The sequence below is a fragment of the Clytia hemisphaerica genome, unplaced genomic scaffold (genome assembly GCF_902728285.1).
Source record: "Clytia hemisphaerica strain Z4C2 unplaced genomic scaffold, Clytia hemisphaerica genome assembly, whole genome shotgun sequence".
In the NCBI taxonomy this organism is placed as follows: Eukaryota; Metazoa; Cnidaria; class Hydrozoa; order Leptothecata; family Clytiidae; genus Clytia; species Clytia hemisphaerica.
Genome location: NW_027103334.1, coordinates 836,343 through 861,172, shown reverse-complemented (window position 1 = coordinate 861,172; position 24,830 = coordinate 836,343). Strand labels below are relative to the sequence as shown.

Sequence of the window (24,830 nt, the reverse complement as noted above, 5' to 3'; positions counted from 1 at the left end):
TAAAACCAAAGTGAAAATTTTCCTCTCAATCTAACACCATTAAGGACATTAAGATAAAGACCCTCTTAAAAGCAAATGTAACGATGTTGGACACTAGTTTTTCTTGTGGAGACTCATCACAGAAGCTTTGTTTCCACATGAAAGTGGTTTGTTTTGACAGTGGTGGTTCATGGAACAACACTGAAAATATTAAAAAGGTGAGTTTGAAAGAAAAATACATACCTGGCATCTGACATTTTGACAAGCAAAAATAATCATCTGACATTTTGAAAAAAGAAAACGAAAAGAATCCAGGTAATTCAAATGATCTGTAACATTGAAATTTAACTTTCTCAAGAGAACGTCCATTTTTGAGATTGAGATGAGGGTAAGCATTATTCTTATTTTTCTATTGTTCTAACTCCGAAATCTCACCCTGATATTCTTATAGAAGTTATTCCTATAAAAAAGCGTGAAATTTTCTTAAAATGCTTTATAAGGAGTTCAGCATTAAAAGATGAAAAAAAAGTTTGACATTACCACAATAAACCTAAGTTTGTCTTAACTTCGGAAACGCAAAATTTCAGTTTTGTTATAAGAATTCACACTGTAGCTTGTGAAAGCATCTGCATTTTTCAAAATTATTCTGGTCAAACAGTATTTCACAAAAGAAGCATAACAATTATAGTGTTATCGATTGTCATCATAATCTGATATAAACCATGGCAAAGTTCTACTAGTATGCTACGACGTCGATTTATCGTCAAATCGAATCAACAATACTAATTAGGTGCATAACATGGCTACAATAGAGTAACAAATCAAAAAGTTACTTTAAAATCGTAAGTCAAATTTACGATCAGCACATATGATGCTCTTTTCCAATTGTAATGTTATGTTGAGTGATCCAAACCCATTCTAATGGTCCAATAAAATGTTTCTGTATAATAACAGTAGTTCATTGAAGAATGGTGGACTCAGAAGTTTTATAAAATACTGAGCCCCCTGACTCCAAAATAAATTTTGTCGTCCAAAAACTTCCTTGAAGAATAAATGCCCCTTTTATCGATCACGCTTTCTTCGACTTGAGCTCGATGACGTCTTTGATGAACTACCACCCTGGGGGTTCCCCGATGAGGATGTCTTCTTTGAACTTCGCTTGGTCTTCTTTGAAGGTGGTTCATCATTAGCTCCTCCGCCACCGCCCTTTGGCTGTTTCTTTTTGTCTTTCTGTTTTTGTTTCTTTGCCATCATGATCTTCTTCAGCCTGGAGAGGAGAGAGGAATGGAACTTAAAAATCAAACAGTATTTTAAAGGGAAGTTTAAAAGCTTTTGGCGCGAATTCTACAGGGTCCTTCGAATTCGTTATATTTATACCTTATTACTCCGAATAAACGTCCCCTTCTTTTAAACACCCATCCAGGGTGTCTACGGATTTTTTTCTCAGGCTTTTCAAGGTTTTCAAGGTTTTTGGGTCATTTTTAACTATTTAAGTGTGTTTTCAAGGTTTTTTGGCAAATGTTTTGATATTTTTCAAGTTTTTTTTTATACTCAGTTGGCATGGCTCTCAGAAATGTTTCGTAACATACTAGTAGTAGACATCGCCATAAGAGATTATACATATTTTAACAGAGCCAGTTCTCTTTTGTTAATTGTGCTAAGCACCTAGACATACCTTTGATAGACATAATTTCTAGAGGGTTCAAGATACTCCCCTATTTGGAATTTTTCTGCTTGATTTTCTAAAGACCCCCTCCCCTTAAAATGGCAACCCCAACTTAGGAACTTTCAAAACCTTCCTGTTTGGGTTTCATCAAAATTCGAGAGGAAGGGGGGGGGGGGTAGAAACTATGATATATTGTCTTCAGGGATGTGTAACAAAGACAAAAACAAACTGCCAAAGTTTTCGAATTTCAATGGCACCAATTGTTCTTCAAGAAGCACATTTTAGTCTCGTCACTTTTTTGCCCACCATGTATGGCACGTTCATTTTCAAGCTTTTCAAGGTCCCGTAGACACCCTGCTATCCTTAAAGTTTTCCGACTTCTGTAATTTTTAAAAGACACATTTGCACTCAAAAAATAACGAACAGTCAAACAAGTTTTCACATTCAGTCACCCTTGGTTACAAATTATTTCATAAACGATCTCTCAGAATAAATGCCCCTTCTAAAATCCAAACAAGAAGCCCGTTGGGCGTGAAGGCCCAGCGAAAAGTAACGTGTTGAAAACGAGCATGCAAAACAGCAAATGTATGACCCCGTTGACATGGATCAAAGTGAAGACAGGAAAAAAAAAATTCAAAATCACTGCGGTACTTCTCATTGGTTAGACGCTTGAATATTATTGAATGGTCTCCTACCAACCGGGCCTACACAGGCGCAGGTTCACCCGGTTGAATGCTCTCGTGTACCTTTTAGTCTGTAGTCATAGTCTTTGGCCAATAAAATATTTTACCCAGGCCTTAGCAGCGGACCCCCCCCTCGCGAAAATTTCTTCAACTACATTCAACTTTCCAATAACATTCTAGCCTGGGTATCCAGACTCAAAATTTCAGAAAACAAAATCTTACCTGGTAACTAAAAAAATCGGGTACAGTTTGTTCGATACTGCCTGTGAGTGAACCCTTGTTGACAGACTATCAAAACCCAGGCAGACACACGTAATTAACTTACCATAAAACCTATTTTACAAACTCAAAAAACTTTCAAAACTACTTTAAACTACATCAAAACATCAGCCACATTTTAAAAAGGCTCCTTTCCAGTGGCCATTTTGTTTAGAAATGAACCTGTGTTTTCATTTTCATTTGTTTATCTTTTTTTCATAAGGTCAGCTTTTCCCATAAATTATGCGTCCATAGAAAAATATAAAAAAATCCCCAGGAATATTCTGCTTAGTTAGCGAGTGGGCGCTTTTTTAACGAATTAGGTGCACTCACATATGGAGGGAGAAATATCCCTACAGGCATGTTAGTTGGACCAGACCGTAAACCAGAAAAATTCTTGTTCAAATTTACACACGAGCTGCATTTTAGTCTCCGCTAACATACCGTGAGATTGGGTAACTTGCATCAGTGGACGCTAACATGCATAGCCCTCAAATGAAAGACCTGGCTGGTCATTAAAATACAAAGTTAAATCAAAACAAAAATGGTAGAGTAAAGATGCAAGCGGAGCTGCGTAGTTGTATTTTAATGACCAGCCAGGTCATTCATTTGAGGGCTATGCATGTTAGCCTCCACTGATGCAAGTTACCCAATCTCACGGTATTCCATAATCATCTTATTTGAAATAATTCTGTGTTGAGTTTGAAAATCATACCACGTCCCACCACTGACCGTTGTTTGCGACAGATCCAGAAGTGACTGTTTTCTTGTGTAGCATCAAGGAAAAAGTTCCAATCTTATTCAAATTTACACATGAGCTGCATTTCAGTTTATTTATTTCTATATCAGAAGCCATTATTTCCTAAAAATAAAGTCTTTTTGAAAACAAGAAACTAAAAATGAAAGTGATTTAATGTAGAATTTTCACTCATAAAATTTTATGAAAACTTGAGCAAAGACTTTAAGATATGGCAGAATGTTGAAAAAGGTTTATAAAGAAAATCATTACAAAATATCTTTGGTTTGAAAGTCTCTTGACCACTAAAGCAAAGAAAATGTTCAAGAAAGTATGAATCAACCTCCTCGCTTCGACCGCCATCTTGTTTTGTTTTGAAAATTTTTTTTGAAGGAGCGCGGAATCAGAAAATATATCTTTTATAGCCAGTATCCGACTTTAGAAACCTTTTCCCTCTCCAAACGGTAAAATTAAAAAGTACGTTACTGGTTTTAAGCGCCGTTTCTACCAAAACGGAAGGACATACGGAAGGACGGACGGAAAGTTGCAAATGAAAGGCCCTATCGCTAGCGCTGGGCCAAAAAACCAAAAAAAAAACCGATAGGACGAAGAAAACACGAAAGATTGAATGAATAAAGGAGAAAAGTGTTTACCGTTTTTTGAGTTCTTTTTCTTCGTCGTCTAAACTCATTTCTTGTTTCTTCTTCAACTCCTCTTCTTTCTTCTTTTCTTCGTCTAATTTCCTTTTCTTCTCTTCAATTTGTTTCCTCAATAACATCTCCGCTTGTCGTCTAGCCTCTGCGATCTCGTCCTCTTCTTTACGCTTGGCTATTCGAGTCAAGAGTTCGGTTACTATGGCGACTGCCTCTTCTTTACGTTGGACCTTTAAATAAGCGAGGCATTTGTTATTTAACCAAATACAAACAATCTGAAACGCTCGATCGCAGTAAGGGACGATCGTGATTTATTTGTGTTTGGAGCAGGTGGTTTCGTATTTTGTTGAAAAGTAATTCCGATCAATTTGTCTAATTATAATTCAATTTAATTTTGATTACCTCTTACCTATTACCTCAAACTAATTTCGCGGAACTATTAATTTTCGCCTTTTAAGTGACTACGACAAAAGTTACTAGGGAGGTTAAGTATCAAAGATAAATCTACGCGACGTACGGACCTTTTCTCTGCAAGATGGTAAGGGTAGCAAAGTAGATGTTATATCTTCTTTGTTCAACAACGAAGATTTTCAAGGTTTTTCGTTCTTCAGCTGTTTTAGCCTGGATTCTATAAAATGCAGGTCCACATGTTTACTGCAGGTTGTGGGTCAAATCCCGTTCGTTCGTCGCGTTGATTTATCTTTGATACTTAACCTCGCTAATCTCTTCAAAGTACATCCTTCACAAAAAATCTAGGAAAATAAAAGGATTGTACCAATCACAAAAATTAATTTCCCGCCAAAAAAGGTAATCATACCAGAGGAATGAATGATATTGATTTCTTATTAAACCAGATTATTACTTACTTTCATGGCTTCGGTCAGCTCTATTGTTTTCTTTTCTCGTTCTTTCTGTTGTCTTTCGATTGTCCGTTTCTCTTCCCGTTTCTGTTTACGTTTTTCTTCCCGAAAAGCGCGGCGTTGTTCTTTGGCTTGTAACAGCTCTTGGACTTCTTTTAATTCCAGTAACTGTTGACGACGTGCTTCAAGACGTTCGATCTCGTCTTTACGTTCTCTTTCCTCCTGCTCACGACGTCTCGTCTCTTCTTGTTCCACGTCCGTACGTATCAGACGTTCGCGGCGTCGGTTCCGTCTCTTGATATTTTTTTCACTCATATGTTGTGTTTTGTCAAAATCAACATCTACGCTGGCCGTAGCTCCCTTTTCGTCCTCGATCATAAATAATAGTTTTTTGGCTCGTAGCTGTTTCATACATTTGGCGAACCCTGTGTAATCCATATATTGGATGTAACAGTCGAAATGAATGTTCGAATTGTGCGAGAAAACTTTAAACCCACTCGCAGCAGCTGAAGCCGCTTCTAAAACGGGAACCGATTTTTCCGGGTTATCCTTATTCTCCTTTGCTTCAGCCAACATCGTTATACGTTCCCGGTAAGGATCATTATTCGGGATGTCAACTGCCCGGACTTCCCCGAATTTTGAAAACACAGCCGCAACAACAAGTTCCGAAGGTTTATTATCTCGATCAGTCTCAACAAACCATTTTGTTGGTAAGTGTCCGATATAAACAGTGTCCGGACGTTCACCCGGATTGTTCTCGTTCGTCGTTTGAGCTTCTTTGAAGTAAGTGTTCCAATCGTGACGTTTTGGAAAAGGAATCTTTTTACGTGCAGCTCGGACCCGTAACGGTTCACCGAAGTTCGATAATTTGATTGTTTTCCCATCCAACTTGATGAGAAATTTGGACAGGGTTGTTTTGGAATCGACTTCAGCATCAAAAGTGAGTAGTTCAACAGATGATTTCGCAACTTTGAGTTGAGTGAATTGGTCCGGTGCAACCATTGATTTCAAACGTTCCATTACTTCCCAATTCGAGACTGTAACACCTGATTGAAAGAAAATGATTCGAATTTAGAAATATATATCCTTCCATTAATCTTTGATGAACAGTAGCGTAGACAGGAGGGGCGCAAAACTTGTGTAAGTAGAAGTGACATTGTGATTATCTATTCATAATATAAAACAATAATTACTGTACGCTACTGATTAATGTATTTTTATAACAACATATACATAATTATAATGTAAGTATTTTCGAAAAGAGCGACCAGCAACTCGGAAAAAGGTGTCAGAAAACTATAAAGCTTGTAAACTTTTACATGCGCTTTTCTTGCTTTTTAATCATGTATTTTTAGGTATTTCCCGTTTCAAAAAATTCTCGATACATAGGAATACAAAATCAAACTTTCAAAATAATAATTTCCTCCTTTCCAAGCTTCAACCTTAAAACCATGGTAAGGCATAGATCAACCCTATGCTCTCAATGCAATATCGTTTGCAGCCAGTTGCAGCGAACTTTTCCTAGCAAGTACTTTTAGTCTGTTAAATTGAATCACTTCGAAAGCAATTTCCAATAAACCAGCGAACAATACATTGTTTTGCACTTAATATACTTTCGCTAAGAATTCAAACAACATTTCCATTGCACTAACTTAATTCAAAATTCCAAAGTCTAGGTACCCCAGTTCAAAAGGGGCCTAAGTCCATTTTTACAAAATTTGAAATATTTTCCTAATCCAGCCTAATCTCTGACTCATTGGCTCTTTTTATTGATGTACATAACAAGTAGTTTTTGAGGTTAAAAAGGTTCAAAACTTCATTCTGAAGCTCTGATAAAGGTCATGTTTGATTCATTTCTGTATTGACAATTAGTCACACAAGTGTCTCGCAGAAATGCGTATCAAAGATTGATGCTGCAAAAGTGCTTTATCGTTTACTTGACTTGCCAGCAAAAGAATGCGCGGCAAAACTTATAAAAGGGTTCTAAGAAAGAATAAACCTTATAGAGTCCCCTGCCCAGTTGGCGACCAGTCTAGTCTGCTACCAAATGTTTTTGAGCCCAGAAAAATCATACAAAAACAAGAAGAAAAGAATGAATAGAATCCGAAAGGTCCAACTTTGCACGGAAGCAACCAAGAAAACCGTTTTTTTCAAAAAACATACCAAACGGCTACATGTGGACAAAAAAGCTTTGCAAGAAAAGAATATTCAACTACCATTCATAAAAATACTTGTCCAAAAAGATGAGTATGTTAGAAAGCATTTCTATCAAAATCAGCCCAATACAGTTTCCTTTCTCTGAAATATTAATAAACAAGCTAGATGCTGAATGGACCTACCTGATGATGAAAGATAGATAGCAATGCGAGGAGAAAAATGAAAAAAAATCAGTCAGAAAATATAGCGTTTAGCGAAAATGCATAACGCAATAAATTCATCATTGATTGTTGATGGGGGGACAGGGAAGGGTTTTAGGGAAAAAATAAATATAAAGTTCTGGTCGCACAAATCAGTTTTATTGACAATTGAATCATGCTTGATGGTGAGCATTGTTATCAATAATGTTTTTGTGTAAAAAACATAGAAATGAACAAAATTTCGTTCTTTTTGCAACAGGTAGATAAATTATTCAGCTTAACCATGGATGTATTTTGACATGTAAGCCACATGATGGCCTCATTCTATGAGCAAAATAGTGGATGACATCAAAAATGTCACAAAACAGGGGTTAATTTTAGGCATTGCCATTTTGCATCATTGTGCAAAAAATCAAAAAAAAATAATGAGTCAACATTGAGAAAAGCTATATTTTCTTATTTGGTTAAAGGGAATTTCCCCAAAATACGAAAATCTGTTTTTTAAGGCGAATAAGAATTTACCGGGACAAATATATTTTTTTTCGAAAAATCGGGCTCCGTCACACTTTGGCCATTGCCATTTTGCATCTTTGTGCCAAAAATCAGGAAAAACTAATGAGCCAATCTCGAGAACAGTTGGTAACGAACTAACGGACGAACGAACGGACAAACAGAGGTTAAATTTATAGGACCTCCACCGGGGTAGGTCCAAAAAGTTGATGCAATCAGTTTCGAAATCAGGTATATTGAATCTCTGGATAGACATAAAAAACCAGAATCTCCCCGTTTTTTAGCAAATGAAGACTCTCCTTAGATCCCCACTTTCAAAACAAACAAAAAACTAATTTTAGAAAGAATACCGACTTGAAGAAAAGTTCTGGAAAAACCATGCTGAAGGGAAATAAAAATGGGCTATTTCAAAACAAAAGAATTAGTGAAAAGAAATTTAATACGAGAAAGTTTATGAGTTTTTTTATCATCCTGATTACATGCGTGTTCCAAAAGGCAAAACAATGGAAATGCATCAATCTGTTCAGCTGACCAAAATGACACAAAAATGGCCCGTCAAGACTTTTTAATATCCTTTTTGTTTGGTAAAGCAATCAATCTCAAATGAAAAGTATCTTGACAAGGAATAGATAAGCTTTTCATATAGCCAAACAGAATTACCATATCTTTTACCAACAAAATTACATTAAAGGTCAAAGGCCAATTTCAGCCATTTTCACCCAAATCCAACTTTTGTTCTTGCTAGTGCTTCGTGGAAACTTATCCTGTCATGTGTAAACATTCCCATGTTTCTGATGTACCCGTTGTCAAACCAGGATAACACGGGGGTACTGCAATAAAAAGTTATGCAAGAATCTTGAGAGCCGAGAACGCTCACAACACGGGTGAAAAACTTCAATCTGTCAATCATTTTCTCAAGCAAAGACGAAGCAATTCTAGCTTTACGATAGTGCCGCAGTTCATCAATGGATAGTATTCAAATATTATTATCCCTTTATTTTCATTCCTAGAACTTTTGCAAAAAAAAGGCAAAATAGAAAAGTTGCATTTTTTACTGCTCTAATCACATTTGAATTTGAAAGATCTTCTATGTGGCGTTTTTTTGCAAACTCCAAAAAACTGATTTTTGTCCCACCTTTGTGGGACTTTGGCTTAAGTGCTTGTGTGCAGCATAGGGTACAAAGTCCAAACATGCGTTCCCCGTAATTTTTGTATGAAGAGTTAGGTCTATACTGATATAGTCAAAAGTTTAGACATTGGTGAAAACTTATCTCTTCGATCAAACATTGACATTGACACACGCTTTTCCAAACAAATCAGATGTACAGTGATTATCATCTAGTTCATATGACCTAGCCTTCTACAAAATACAAACACACAGTTTGTTAAACGGTTGTCTTAGAGTTGGTCGAAAATGATTTTCAAAAAAGTTAAACGTAAGTGAAAAATTTGAATCAAAAAATTCAATACAGCTAGTGGAAAATGCGCTGTGAGATGACGCAAGCAATCAATAAATGTGAGTAAGTAGACAAAACTTGTTCAAAAATAAACCTTTTTGCCTTTCCATCCGCCATCTTGAATTGTATGCAAAAATACAGGAACGAAAAAGCCGTGGTTGGATTTAGTTGGAAAATATGCAAAACATATGCAAGTTTACACAAAGATTAAAAAGACAACAAAGCATCTTATAAATAAATTTTATAATCATTAGAACAATAAAAGATGGATTTCTTAATCCAAAAAGAAATATTTACCGCACAAAAAAAGCCTTTTAGAAATTTGTTCTTAAAGACATAGCATATTCTGTTTTCATGCCATTAAAAAATTCCATGAAGACAGAGTACACACACCAACTTTCAAAACACGCAAACAGGTTCAGATCGATGTTTTGATTTGACTGTTTGACGGTTCTATTCCCAGGAGAATAATTTACCGTCAGCCGAATAAGGATTATTTTTACCTTCGCGGGTGATTTTTCAGTTTGAGTTTATGTCTAATGTTATGGTTTTTTGAAGTGCTTGTTCTAAGAGATGGGCGAATTTGATTATTTCTAGTTTTCAAAAGAAGCAAATTTAATCTTTCTTCTACAAGATTACACTTTCAGTCTGGGAAATCCTCTCAATTGCACGCTTATGTTCCGAGGCTGTAAGCGCGCAATTGCACGGTTATCAAAATGGCAGAATTTTTAAGCGTGTAATTACACGCTTATCGAAATTGTTCTGAAACAGGCGGTAAGCGTTAAGCAAGATTGACGGGTGACGGCTTTTGCCGTAAGCGTGCAATTGCACGCTTTAAAATTTCCTATATTTTTGACACGCAATTCCTTCCGAAAGCTCTGTTGAATTTCAAAAGCCTAGGGCAGTTTTACTCAAAATTTATCGTAGAAGAAGATTCCGTAAAAATGGATTGCCCGTTAAACCATGCCTTTGCCCGAATTTGAGAATTCTGAACCCCTTGAAATCCCTAAGCAATTTCAACTGGGGCGGGAGCGGGCTTAAATTATAACCATGCAATTGCGCGCTTACGCCCTCGGAACATAAGTAGCGACTCCAGAAGTCATGCAACTTTCGTTGACGTCAAACCAAATGTTTCATTTTTCAGTGAACTTTAACTTTAACTTTGAACCCTTCAAACTTTTCTTCTATGTATGCTAAAGCGTTCCAGTTTTTACTAAATGAAAGCCAGCGGTATATAACACTGTGGACACGGGCTAGACGGCAAATTGGTAAAATGCCGAACGTTTTGCAACATTTTGAAAATTGTTTGCCGACGGGAGAAAAACATTTTGCAACTTTCGATGAATAAATGTGTCTGGAAACGGAGGAAAATGTGTTTGAGGGCTGAAACTTTGTATGTTTATCAGAAAAAGGGTGAGGAATTCAAAAATCACATTCGCTAAATTTAGTTCTTTCATTTTCATGTAGTTTTTTTCACTTTTTTGCTTCTTTAGCATGGGAATGTCCATTTATTTCTGCCGAAATGGATTTTCTTTTCATTTGGGGTTTCTCCTTTCAGAAAAACTTATTCTTTACTCATAAGTTTTTGTTCCTCCATTTCCAGAGGCCCCTTGAAAATGGGTCCTACCACCTTTTTTGACTCATTTCAACCTTTTGCAAGCTACTTTTCTTCAAAAACAAAAATAAAACAATGCAATGTCTTCTTTAAAAAAAAAAAGATATATCTTTCGTTATTTTGATAAGGGGAGCCGTCCATATTCATTTGACAACGCAAAACGTCAAATTGACGTTATGAGGGGGTGGGGGGTTTTCAAAAGTTAGGTTTGACGTTATAAAAAATCAAAGGTATACCTTTTTGTGAAAATTGCGGATATTTGTAACCACCAACCACACTATACTTTATAAGCTTTCGAAAACATATTCGTGTATGAAGTACATGAAAATTTGCTGCTCGCATAATCCCATTGGCTCGCGCTATGATATCATTACATCATATTTTCATTGTTTGCGCGATCGAGCGAACCACATCGCACAAGTGGGCAAAGAAGGTCGTACGCCTAAAGCACGGTACGGACCTACGCCAAGTGGAGCTTTTAATTTCTTTTTAAATAAAGGTCATTAGTTAAAAGAACACATACACACACGGGTACATTCAAGTACGGACTTTGCGACGGAACGGGAAAACTTTGATGAAAAATGGCTACAACTTTTGGTTACATCGCTTGACGTTATCTGTGGGGGGTGGGGGGGTTCAGAGGATAACGTCAATTTGACGTTTTGCGTTGTCAAATGAATATGGACGGGTCCCCTAAATATACTAAATATTTTACAAATATTTTTATATAATAATATTCTAACACCATCAAAGAATCCTCCCTCCAAATTTCAGGTCTCTAGATACACTAGAAAAAGAGATATGCAAAATTGAAGAAGCATGACTGGAAAATTTCTTTTTATTCTTTTTTGACACATTTTTTGAATTTTTCCAAGCTATTTTCCTAACCTTTTTTTTGACATTTTTAGTCAAATTTTTGACACTAAAATTTGAATATCTTTACAACCACTTATCCTCTGGAGGTCTATGACCCATCATTTTCTTTCTTTTTCAAAGCTCTACAAGATAGGATAGGTTTTGAGAAAAAAATTAAAATTTGAAAAATCTTCTGAAGTTGCTAACATAAGCGTGCAATACACCGTTTAGGAGTCTCGCTATCTTCACGGTACTCCATTGCAGAGGCCGGTAAAAATGGTAGGTAAAAATGCGCACTTTAGTACTGTGAAAGGTTAGAGGAATGTAAAAATTGTGAATTTTTTTCTCTCCTTTAAAGAGAATGATTTAGATATTTGAACATGATATCAATGATAATTTTATAAGTCTCTCCTGAAAATTTCACAAAAATTCATCAAGAGGAAAAGAAGTTATGATTAAAAGGAGTTCTTTACCTACCGTTTTTCTGCTATGTTTCCTTATGAGAACCAGATGTTTACCTACCGTTTTTTTACGGAGGAGAGTGAATTTTCCATGATCACTAAAATCAAAACAATGGAAAATTGGATTGACGCGTGCGCAGTCGACACTCCTAAACAGTGTATTGAGAGGATTTCCCAGACTGACTTTAAATGCCAATTATGCATGTAAGTTTTATATTAATACTTTCTTTTTGCATTTGTTTTGCATACCTTCTGAGGGAATTTCACCACGGCAATTCGGCCACCATAATTTTTGCATACAATTCAATATGGCGGATGGAAAGGCGAAAGGTCTATTGTGTTTCTCAAGTGAGTTACGGCATGTCCAAAGAAAAAGTGAACCAGTTCCACTCACTTTCAAAATGTCAAACATAGCTGGAAAGAAGCGCCTTGTGATGTAGTTCAACGTGATAGGTGTTAGAAAAATTTAACTTGAGGCTAAAAGAAGTTATAGCCCAAAAATCTGTATTATGACGTCATAAACATTACATAACATTACGTCATAAAACTAAAAATTTGAATATCTCGTGAACTAATAGTCTTATAAACGTCAAATTTTGACCACAAATAGATATTGATGTAAGAAAATTTCTGAGTTAAAAATCTTTTGAAAAAAATGATGACGTCATTTTTTATAGCCAAAAATCGAAAATGGCTTAAAAATGCTGAAATCATCATTTTTCAGGAGATTTTGAAAATTTTACTTCTAGAGAATTACGATATATTTGTTCTGTCAAAATTTCATATTGATATCATTAATAGTTTATGAGTTATTTAAATTTTAAGTTTCGTGACGTAATGTTACGTAATGTTTATGACGTCATAATACAGGTTTTTGGGCTATAACTTCTTATAGCCTCAAGTTAAATTTTTCTAACACCCATCACGTTAATCTACGTCATATGGCGCTTCTTTCCAGCTATGTTTGAAAATTTGAAAGTGAGTGGAACTGGTTCACTTTTACCTTGGACATGCCGTAACTCACTTGAGTTGAGACGCTGTGGAAATATGTGTAAACCCATGCATGCGCAAAAGTCGTGAATGAAAATAGAGATACCTGGAGTTTTGAAAGCAGGCATAGTAACAACGATAACCAGCTTTGAAATTGGCTTTAAAAACAAATTTCTCATCGCATGTAGCTCGACACATTCTGAGAGATCAGCAGCTGACACAATCACCGCAGCCGCCATCTTGTCCTTGGAATTTTCGAATGTGACAGGTTCACGTTGCCGCACACGAAATTTGTTTGAAGACCAATAATAGAAATTTTATCGCGCATGTGTCTATGGCGCGCCAAAGCGGAAATAAATACTATCTTTCATTTCACGACACTATCTTCCATTTCGCGGCACTATCTTTCATTTCGCGGCACTATCTTTCATTTCGCGGCACTATCTTTCATTTCGCGGCACTATCTTTCAGTTCGCGAAACTATCTTTCAGTTGGCGACACTATTTTTCAGTTGGCGACACTATCTTTCAGTTGGCGACACTATTTTCCCAAAAAAACATTATCTTAATTGAAACAATACTATCTTTTTTTACGTGATACTATCTTTATTATGGAAGCCGAGAAGTGCCATCGAGAAAAAAATATTTAATTTTAGAAAAAAAATATTTAATTTTAGAAAAAAATATTTAAGTTTAGTAAAAAAAAATAAATTTAAAAAAAATATCAATTTAATTTCGAGAAAAAATTAAGTTCATTTCACTTCAGAAAAAAAATGTTTTAAGAAAAAAGTTTTTCTTTGGAGAGAAAAAAGAGAAAACCTTTTTTGCCTGATTCCGTGCATGCTTACACCAAAAGTCCACCGTCTGAAAAAAATTGAAAAAAGAAAAACTTTTTGATCTGATTCCTCCTGGGCGGCACACTTACTTACATTCGTTTTTCATACTTCCTGGATTTGTCTTTGGATTTGACTTTTGTTATTCAGACAAGATTATTTTTAGTTAGTCACTTTCACGTGACTAAACTCTCCAAATAATATGGTTTTCTTCACTTAGCTCGAAAATAGATCTTGTAATTCGACGTTTATAAAACACTAATTTCGGTTAATAAAGGTGTAAAAAATTTGGATTTGAAATTGGAAAAATTGAGTAAAAGTTTTTGGTCGGGAATAAAAAAATCGGGTAAAAAAAGTTTTGGTCAGGTGATGGAATGTCGGGAATAAATTTTGTTGGGGAAAAATTTCGTCACCCCTTCAAAATTTTCGTCACTTTCCGCTGACATTTTTTTCCCATAATAACAACGTAGGTAAAAAATTTTCTGATTATCATAAATAGGTAGGTAACGGTTGCGTTAGATTTCGGTAACAAAAATTAATGTACATAACAAACCGCGAAAAGCGCCAAAATTAAAACCCTCGAGAAGTAGTTCTCAACTTCAGTTGAGCTATAATCTGAGAATGTCTGTATGTATGTCTGTATGTATGTATGTATGTATGTATGTATGTATGTCCGTCCGAAAACTTTAGGGCAGGCTGGACACTTCAAAAAAGGTCGGATTTGGCTGAAATTTGGCACACTTGTTCCTTGGGTGAATATCTAGGGGTGTTTTTTTCATTTTTTGAAAATTTTGATTTTTGGGGCCTGGATTAAGATAAAAACACCCCCAGGTATTCACCCAAGGAACAAGTGTACCAAATTTCAGCCAAAACGGACAAAGTATATTTGCTACCTAATACTAAATATTTGAAATGTTACAATTGGGCCTTCTAATAACGGGAAAATCTGAAGTTGAGCCCAGTGCGGTGCGCACGTTCGACTATTCCAATAAGGTATGTTTTAAGGTTTTATTTTTTATAAAGTAAAATTAAATTTTTTTCTCTAAATTGATAATTTTTCTAAGTTTAATTTTTTTTACTAAAATTAAATTTAAATATTTTTTTCCCAATTTAAATAAATTTTTAAAAATTAAATATTTTGTTTCTAAATTTAAATCTATTTTCTAAAATCAAATATTTTTCTCTGAATTCAAATTTATTTTTCTAAAATTGAATATTCTTTTATTTTAAAATTAATTATTTTTTTTAATATTTTTTTGTCGATGGCACTTCTCGGCTTCCGTAAAAAAGATAGTATCCCGTAAAAAATATAGTATTGTTTCAATTAAGATAATGTTTTTTTGGAAAGATAGTATCGTTTTAATAAAGATAGTGTCGCGAAATGAAAGATAGTGTCGCGAAATAAAAGATAGTGTCGCGAAATAAAAGATAGTGTCGCGAAATGAAAGATAGTGTCGCGAAATGAAAGATAGTGTCGCGAAATGAAAGATAGTGTCGCGAAATGAAAGATAGTGTCACGAACTGAAAGATAGTGTCGTGAAATGAAAGATAGTATTTATTTCCGCTTTGGCGCGCCATATGTGTCAATCTAATCACTGTAGAAAGAATCAAAGATGAGGATCAAATATTGCCATATTAATGTTTAGCAGACTGTATCAGTATGCAGTTTACTATTTACAAATTCGAACGAACGAAAATTTAACAGGAACGAACGAACTGTATCTACCGCTTCAAGTACCACGAGGGAATTCTTACATCAGCAAGAAAGAGTTTGGTACAGGTTAAGTATATGAATTCCAAGAATTTTTCATTGCTTTCCCGCCAAAATCCGGACGGACGGTATGCTTTCATTTTCATTTCTCGAGTTCACTCTTGCCTTTTGTAGCTAGTGCTTGTCACAGTTTGGTTGCTCATGATTTTCATGGGCTCTTCCTGTTCCTGGTAAGGCATTTTTGAAACGCGCTTGTTGTGGATATGTAACGTGATATGTAGGGTATGTATGGGAATATGGACCACAGGTTCGGATCAGAAAATAATCTACAGTCCCAATGTTACATTTTTAATAATTTCTCTGATCTGAACAGATCATTACTAATTACCCTTACCCCTTGGAGTTGGACTTCCAAAGTCCCACTAAGGGTTGGAAAATTCAGCAAATCAAATTTGGTCTAGTCCGAATAGGATCGTTAAATTCACAACATTTTTCTTTTCCCAGTTAATTTGATATTTGATGCAGTACCAAAATGAACTTAGCGTCAGATTGGTAGCGTCATATTCAGATTTGCAGCGTTATATTCACACAGGCGCCGCGGCAGCGGTAGGGCCGGTCGGGCCATGGCCCGACCACTTTTTTTCAGAGTAAAGAATTTTTTTTGAAGTAAAAAATTAATTTTTCAAATGTTTTGAAAAGTCAGTTAGAAAAAAAAATTGAACTATGACGAATACAAAGAAACATTAGACTCACTATCCCTGATTGATATTGCTAATGAGTTTGTTAGAGTTCAACCTGAGCGACTAAATATTTTCGGCAAATTTACAGAAAACGATTTGTAAACTTCTTTTTATTTCAGATATTTCATCCATCTTGACTAATCATTGTATGAATATATTTTATACATTATCATTTAAGGCTCTACAAAACACAGTCTAACATTAATAAATTTGCTGACTAAATTTCTCTTTTGGAAAAAATTTTATGGATTTGTGAAGATATCTTCTTCAAGAAAAGGGGCTGTTTTAGCCAATCTAGAGGAGTGAAATTTGCAAAATTTTCTAGCCCGTTGGCGCCAACCATGGTGGCGCCTCCTTAGACACTATATTAAGTGGCCCGACCACTTAAAATGTTGATCCGCTGCGCCTGATTCACATTCAAATGGAAAGTGCTATTAAAAGGTATTCTGGATGTCAGCTTAGATAAAAAGGTATGGGTTCCAATTACCTATAGAACAGACAGATACCACACCCGGGCAATTCTGAAGCAAAAATAGGATAGTCCTCCACTCGGTAGTGAAGATAGAGCTTTCTGTTACATGAAAACATGAACAAGAAGAAAACAGGCAAGTTTATTTTCCAAGAAAACATGGTCTGATGGTTGGTCATGATAATATGCATTATGCAAACTTGTTTATGGACTCTGGTGTAATCTTTGGATGTTTAAGATAGTTTTAGATCTTGTAAGGCTGCTTTTATTAAGTTCTGTTTTGCTGCCCTGAGTTGACTAGGAAAGTTTTGGAAACATGGGTTTGCACTTTCATTCTCTAGGAATAGGCCAAGCTCTATAATTTTAGAACTTTGTATGTTGAGGTAATTTTTGTTTTTTCTAAAATTTTGAGCTTGGATATCCAGGCTATTTCTGTTCTTGAGATCGGATGCACAAGGTACTGGTGACCTTTTAAAGAAAAAATGAAGTTTAACTTTATAGCTTAAAAATTATTTCAGCCCAATAGTCGCGCGGCTGAGGTCGAAAAACGTTTCATTTCGTGATACATATTTTAGATTCCAAAAAAAACAACGGAAACTCGCGAATTAGTATTTGTAGATTACAAAATCAAAAAGTTTCCACGATATTATCGTGCAAGTAACGAGTAATTGGCGATTTTTTGCGTTTCCAGGCAAAATTGCAAGGCCTGGAAATTCATGATTTTTGGGGGATCTTCAAATTAAAAAAAGACCTATATCACATGATAGAGCTCTTCAAACTGAGCAAAAAAGTGTATTACACCAAAGTCCCAACTTCTCTAGATTAAAATTTATTGGCCTATTTGTGGTAAAAAACTGATGGAAAACAGGGAATTTCCCCACAATCTGCATTAATTTATGCAAAATTAAACACCTTTTTGACCACAAATAGGCCCATAACTTTTGATCTAGAGAAGTTGGGACTTTGGTGTAATACACTTTTTTGCTCAGTTTGAAGAGCTCTATCATGTGATATAGGTCTTTTTTTAATTTGAAGACCCCCAAAAAATCATGAATTTCCAGGCCTTGCAATTTTGCCTGGAAACGCAAAAAATCGCCATTTACTCGTTACTTGCACGATAATATCGTGGAAACTTTTTGATTTTGGAATCTACATATACTAATTCGAGAGTTTCCATCGAAAAAAGTGGAATCTAAGAGGTGTATCACGAAAATCATTTTCTAGCCACTTTTTTAGACCTCAGCCGCGCGACTACAACTGAAATTGAGTAACTAAGTATTTCTGAAAATACAACAGTCACTCAAAAGTTAGACTGGTCACCAATACCTTTTAATAGCACTTTTCCATACTTTCGGAAATGTCACCAAGCAGTATAATACGTGCCGGTCCGCATCCGATCTCAGGAACGGAAATAGCTATAAACTTCATTTTTTCTTTATCAAAGGTCACCAATGAGTGTGGCATCCGTCCATTCTATAATTGTAACCCATACAGTTTGATCCAAGTCCAAGTTGGCCAGAACACTTGGATTCCACTTTTCCACACTTTCGGAAATGTCACCATTCATTTTGGTTGATGCAGCCACGTTGGGGTTTGGTCGATGAGCACGGTCAATGTCATGAAGAATATCGTTGACTCTCAAGTGATTTTGATCAATTTCACTCAGAAATTTGGCCAATTTATTGGAGGTTTTTGACCAGGACTCATTGCAGTTGCCTGGGACTCCACGAAATTATAAGAGTTTCTCTGAGGTTACGATTGATTTGGTCGTCCAGGAGTTTGGATAATCTTTCATTAACTTGGGACTATATGAAAAAACATGGTACGGCAATTCGGCCACCATTTCACCGAACCTTCAGAGGCATTTAATTTGAGTTAGTGAACGGTGTATGAAAAAATACACAATTTTTCTTTTGCACCGAGTATGCTTTTAAATCAAAATATGAAAAAAATCCGTAGTGGAACACACGTCTGTGCACTCTAAGTAAGAGGAACGAAGAAGTATGATTGATAAACTTGGTGGAGTTATCAAAACAAATTTGTTGTCAAAGAGATTTAACAGTAAGTGAAAATACAGACCAGATATAAACCAGTCCCATGTTTCGACCAATCGTCCCAAGTTAGAGCAGTTGACGGTACCATTATGCGAAAAAGCACAGCAGGGGCGGATCTAGGGTTTGGATTGTACACATACCCAGTATCTAACAGCAAAATGCATTGTCGTAGAGGGTCTGTTGTCATTGTCTTAATTTCTCATTTGAGATTTTTCAAACCGACCGCTGCGACAGAGTGTTGGTGAGATAAGTGGAGATGATGAGAGAATTTTTTATCTGATCAAAATCAGGTTTTATCAGACACAACCAAAAGAAATATTTAAAAAAGACAATTAAGAAAATGTTTCTCATACAAATGAGTTTGACCTTGGTTTTCTCATTTGGTTGGTCCATGAAAACAGGATGCATCATGGTATAGGTCTACCCTGTTAAAAGGATTGTCTTTGGATGTCATTTCATTGGTTTGTGAATCAGCATGGTCACACTTTCTTGCTTCAAAAGGATTATATCATCAAAAAATTAAATGTTGGTTCATGTTTTCAAAAATTAGGCTGGACTTGTTAGTTTGCTGTCACCCGACCGACCCTACCTCGAAACCTGCCGACCCAAAACATTTTATTGCCATTTTTTCCTTCAAAAAATTCAAACAATAAAAAAACAAAACTCGTATCTTGTTTGTCTCAAGCATAAGAGTCGTAAATTCCCTGCTAGCACTTCTGTTTTTTATTCAAAATTACCTAAACGTAAACAAACTGTTAACCCTTCCATGGACAAAAATCGCCAAAATAAAAAAAAATTCCGACCGACCGACCCACCTACAAAATCTAGTGTCGGGTGACGGCAAACCAACAATTTTTTGAGCCCAGACTTAGTTTAAAAATTGAACTACTTTCACTAACTGACGTACTACGAAGTGATAAACGCGAGATACACTCTGGTATATTCAGAGTAATGTTTGGAGGGTTCCATGCAAAAACTAATTTGCTTTATATAGTGTCTAATGTTCCACCATAGTTGGGTAAAAAAAGATCAGAATTTTTTTTTAAATTGTCTCTTCTAGATTGGCTAAAACAGCAACCTTTTTATCAGGTTTAACATCAAAATTTTAGTCGAGTTATATGAAAAGTGTATCCTTGTATTGTCTGTTTAGAAATTTATTTTGCAATTTTGAATTCCAAGAGTTCCATACAAAAAAATGTCATTTAACTGTAAATCCCATGTTGTAATTTGATCAGTCCATAGGCTCAATCTTGCTGTCTCAGTACACAATGGGATTGAATTGAATGCAAAGTGCCAAAACTGCGCCAATAAAAATAATTAAATACACATCCTAAATCTAAAACCACCTCAACCAGTACAGAGTCAAGTTTCTAAGCAGTCAGTATGCTAGATGGTGTGAAACATTCAGACTGTGATTGACTGCAGTAATCCATAGCGTCAACTCCCCTGACTTTTTTTGGGGGGAGGGGGTTATACCCAAAAAAATGCAAATGAAAACTGGGATCTAAAATACAGCCAAATATTTGAGGGGACCTGATATGTTTGGGGGGCCTGGAATTTCAATGGCAAAGCTGGGGCTTACTATTTCTTCTATTCTTTTTCTTTATATCACCACGTTTTTATCCAAAAAAGAGAGAAAACACCCCAAAATTTTACTTATCATAGCGGGCATGAAAATCAAAATGTTCTAAAATTGCCTACCCAGTTTGCCCGAATTTTACTCGACCCACCACCCTACTGCACATTGTAGTCATTTTCAACCACGAAATAAAGGCTTTTTTACATTTCAAAAACCGTTAAGATTTCGAGAATGGCAAAAGAATAGATTGATGTTTGCGAGTGCACTTTATAGTTTTGATTCCCATTGAAGAATCATATTCTGGTTTTCATGTTATTAGATGCTGTTTAAGAGCTTTAGAGCTAGCCTGACAAAGAAGCGAATAAAAATATTCAAATATTTATAAAATATAATCCTTTTGGTGCTATTTTCCCCAATTCTTGTTATCATACCCAATGTGATGCAGGAGGTATAATGGGACAGTGCTGCAAATAAGGAAATGTAAGTTGGCCGGTAATTTTTACAAGCGTAGCGAGTAAATTTAGAGCAGGGGGTCTGGGGGCGCTCTAAGCCCCCTAGCGGGGGTTCTAGAAAATTTTGGAGTCTGAAATGACCCTAACATTGGCTAAACACCTATTTTAATTTAAAATCTGTTCCTCTTTTATAGCGGTATTAAAGCATCTAGTTGGGTTGTAAAGCACTTTTTTATGCTGCTACTGCACAAATAGGGTAGTGTTTGTAACGAAGAAATTTAGATAGGTATACATATACTATAGTATAATAAATGTTCAGTTTGAAGAGAGGAAGATGGTAAGATAAAATTAGTGATGCACTCGTTAATATTCTATTTTCACCTGATAATTTTTCTTTTTTAAAAAATTAATTTCATAAATCACAAGATTGTTACTTCCTCGTCATTTTCTTCTTCCTGTTCTCCCTCGCTTTCACTACTTGTCTCGAATCGAATCCCAGGAATATGATAAAGCGGGGATAAAGCCATATAAAATTGAAAAGATAACTCTTATAACACGTGTGACTGCGTGTGATGGAGGTGTAATATATACAAGTATTACAGGCCTGTGTACATGGCACAAAATGCAAAAGAATGTAGTAAGCACATGGATGGATTTTGACTTTTATAAAAAGGTTCTAGATCAATAAAATTACCTTCAGTATGATATTCTTGAGAATAACAAATATTTTTCAAACTTTTTCTCTTGTATTTTACAGTAATTAAAGCTAACCTGTATCAATGACCTGTAATCTGTGACCTGTAACCTAGTCTATTCTTATAGATTGAGACCTAGATTTGTAGTCTATGATTGTTAAATTAAGAATTAAAAAAACAATAATGACTGATAATACAAAGAAACAATTAAAAGGTGCAATCCATTATAGTATTGGTAAGCAGAGTGAAGATGCACACCGAGAAACTGGCAAAGAATTTTCCAAAGGATTCATGGCATTACTCTCTGAAGCAACCACAGATACCATGGAATTATTTGCTCAAGATCTGGAGGCTTTTGCAAAGCATGGGAAGAGGACCATTATAAACGTTGATGATGTAAAATTATTATGTCGCCGCAATCCAACCATATTTGAAAAACTTGATAAATTTATTAAAGAAAACGCTTTGGATAAACAATGGAATCAAAAAGGGAAACAAAGGAAACGTAAATCAGAAATTTTATTGGACGACGATAATGATTAGAAGCAATAAAAAGTGAATAAAAGTGAAAGAAAGAGAGAAGACGAGAGAAACAAGAAAAAAGTCTGTTTTTTGGTGGATTAATAATAAAAAATAAGGTGTTCCTTGAAGGATAAAATAGGGGATCCAAAATACTTAATAATGATACCTTTACCAACTTATCACATTCATATTATCTTATTTATAGGATTTTAAAAGGAATTGAATCAACTTTACGATAAAAAAGCTTTAATACTTTATTTTAGAAGATCTCAGACAATGCCATTGTTACCTTGTTTTCCATTTTTGAACAGTTTCAAAAATTCAGTACTGGGTGTGTGACATTTTTGAAGGCTCACACAAAAAAGTCTCATAGAAACAAAGCACATTGTGCATAATGTCTATATTTTTGATATGGTTGTTTTAAGCCAGATATATCCCCTAAATAATGCATTATTTTTTACCTAAATTGACTTACTATATCTCACGTTATACCCAGAAGTAAAGTGTGACAAAAAATGACTTACTTTAAGGATGAAATATTTCAGTTTTTTTACCCATAAAGTAAGTCATTTATTAGCATAATCAACACAAAAAGTTGTTCATATTTAACATAGGATCCACCCCCCCAGAGATTTGGGGGTACCTAAAAAAAAAAGTGTTAAAAAAGCCAGGTACCTAGAAGTATTCTTAAATTTAGGGGGTACCTGATATGTTTGGGGGTACCTGCATTTTCATTAGTGGGGGCGGGGGCTGTTGTTTTTGTATGAAGTCATCACCCTTGAATTCCTTGAAACCCTTGAAACACCCTTGAAAAGTCAATATTATTTTGGGGACCCTTGAAATGCAAGATTTATACCCTTGAAACCCTTGAAATGCCAAGTTTTGTGGCCATTTTCAGCCATTTTAACTTTCAGAAAGACAAAAATTTTTCCCATTGCGTAGGATACAAACATCGCAGTGACTTAAAAATGAGAAAACATACTTTTGGAACCCCTGAGACTCAAGGGGGTATTCCACGCTCATTCTTAGGGGGTTTACCTTTTAACCCTTTAAGTGCCACTGGAATTATATGAGGTTGGCAGGTCTGGGTGATAGAATGGGTGGTTGTAAAATTATCAATTAAAATTATCAGCCAATTTAAGGGCCCTCCTTTACACAAAAATTGAAAATTCAACCTTTTTCCTTTTGTCAACAGATTTCCTTGAAATCTTTGAAAACTAGCAAAGATCAACTAAAAACCCTAGAAACACTTGAAAGTTTGTGGTATATAAAAATCTCTTGAAACCTCGGAAAATTATAGTAAAAAATGACACCCTTGAATTTGTTGAAAAGGAAGTGCTGGCCGCCATGGAAGTATTTTCCCAGGAATGGCAAAAAAGCAAAAAATCCCTTTTTGTATTTTTAACAATAAAAAAATTAAAAAGGGGGAAACTCAAAGTTGGGGGGTTACTTTAGAATTCTAAAAATTTTGGGGTACCAAAATGATTGGGGGAACCTAATTTTTTTGGGGGTACCTGAACCCTGGAGGACCCTATATTTAACTACTAGGAGGTATGTATGAAAACATGGATTTATGTTTAAATTATTTTCAACAGTTGATTGTGACAGAGAGTGACATACTTTGAACATAACAGGGTAATTCATTTAGTAAGTCATTTACTTTCACAAAGAATGACTTCATAAATATGTTTTTGAAAAGGTGATTAATTTCCTATTACCTGTCAAAATTTCAAGGCTTGTAATTAATTTGAGTAGATTTTATTCAACTTTAAAGATTTTTGTCCATTTTTTGTGTTCTAAAAAATGTCACACGATTTTTGAAACTGTTCTTTTCCGACAATACTTCGCTCTCCACCGATTCATCCGTTGTTTATGCAGTCTCTATAATAAATCCATGGTTTTTATTAAGCCTTTGTTTGTTTTCCATGAATTCTTTTTTGGCTGCTCTAGTCTAATCATGAAGTTAAGATTTTGAAATTAGCACGCGTAAAAAGTAAAAACAATTGATGATTTCCATTTTGTAGGGAAAAGCCAGAGTTTCAAATTGCACTTGCGAACCAAAAAGTTTAGTTCAGGCTTTTACTTTTAAAGAGGGGGCGTACGGGGGTCGGAAACACCGAAATACCGATGCATATTTCTTGGATTACCGTCAACACCGACAGCAAAATTTGGTAAAATCCTTATTTTGTCACCGCATGGCATGTTTGACACCGAAATACCGTCACTTTTTTCTTCAAACACCGAAACACCGACAGAAAAAAGGGTTAATACCGTCACACCGTCAAACCCGTACGCCCCCCCCCTTTTAACTATGTTATTTTTTCAGGTACCAACCAACTATAAAAATAAAATGTGCATATTGTTTTCTCTTCTTTTTTTAGGCGTAAAATTTAAAAAGAAAACGAAAATACTTAAAAGGAAATATGGATTTCAACTTAGTACCAAACGAGTTGTTAAAGAAAATATTCTCTTACCTTACAACCAGAGATGCTAAAAACATATCGTTAATGTCTAAAAGGATGTACTCGCTATCATTGGAGAGAATCTGGTCAAAACCAACTTTTATGCTCGGTATCATGGACGTTAAGTTCTTAAAGGAAATTTCACACTTGCCGATAGTTGAGTTATGCACACACGATTTTTATTGCCCATTGAATGAATTTATAAAGACTATACCACGTCTCAAATGCTTAAAT

At 35.3% G+C, this 24,830-nt stretch overlaps 1 protein-coding gene across 1 annotated transcript; it reads right to left on the bottom strand.

The window, feature by feature from the left end:
* Positions 1 to 580: 580 nt before the first annotated feature.
* LOC136816917 (A-kinase anchor protein 17A-like) lies at positions 581 to 13,370 on the bottom strand. The gene is made up of 4 exons (XM_067073255.1): positions 13,187 to 13,370; positions 4,842 to 5,881; positions 3,976 to 4,205; positions 581 to 1,246 (listed from the first exon to the last, which is right to left on the bottom strand). The coding sequence occupies exons 1-4, from the start codon at positions 13,317 to 13,319 to the stop codon at positions 1,042 to 1,044; spliced, it is 1,608 nt and encodes a 535-aa protein (XP_066929356.1). The 5' UTR covers positions 13,320 to 13,370; the 3' UTR covers positions 581 to 1,041.
* Between the last annotated feature and the right edge of the window lie 11,460 nt (positions 13,371 to 24,830).

Excerpts from the sequence above, each read along its gene's own strand:
- LOC136816917 (XM_067073255.1), bottom strand. The coding sequence starts at position 13,319 with ATGGCGGCTGCGGTGATTGTGTCAGCTGCTGATCTCTCAGAATGTGTC. Across the intron at positions 5,882-13,186 it reads GCCTGCTTTCAAAACTCCAG|GTGTTACAGTCTCGAATTGG; the intron begins GTATCTCTATTT and ends TCTTTCAATCAG. Across the intron at positions 4,206-4,841 it reads AGCTGACCGAAGCCATGAAA|GTCCAACGTAAAGAAGAGGC; the intron begins GTAAGTAATAAT and ends GCTTATTTAAAG.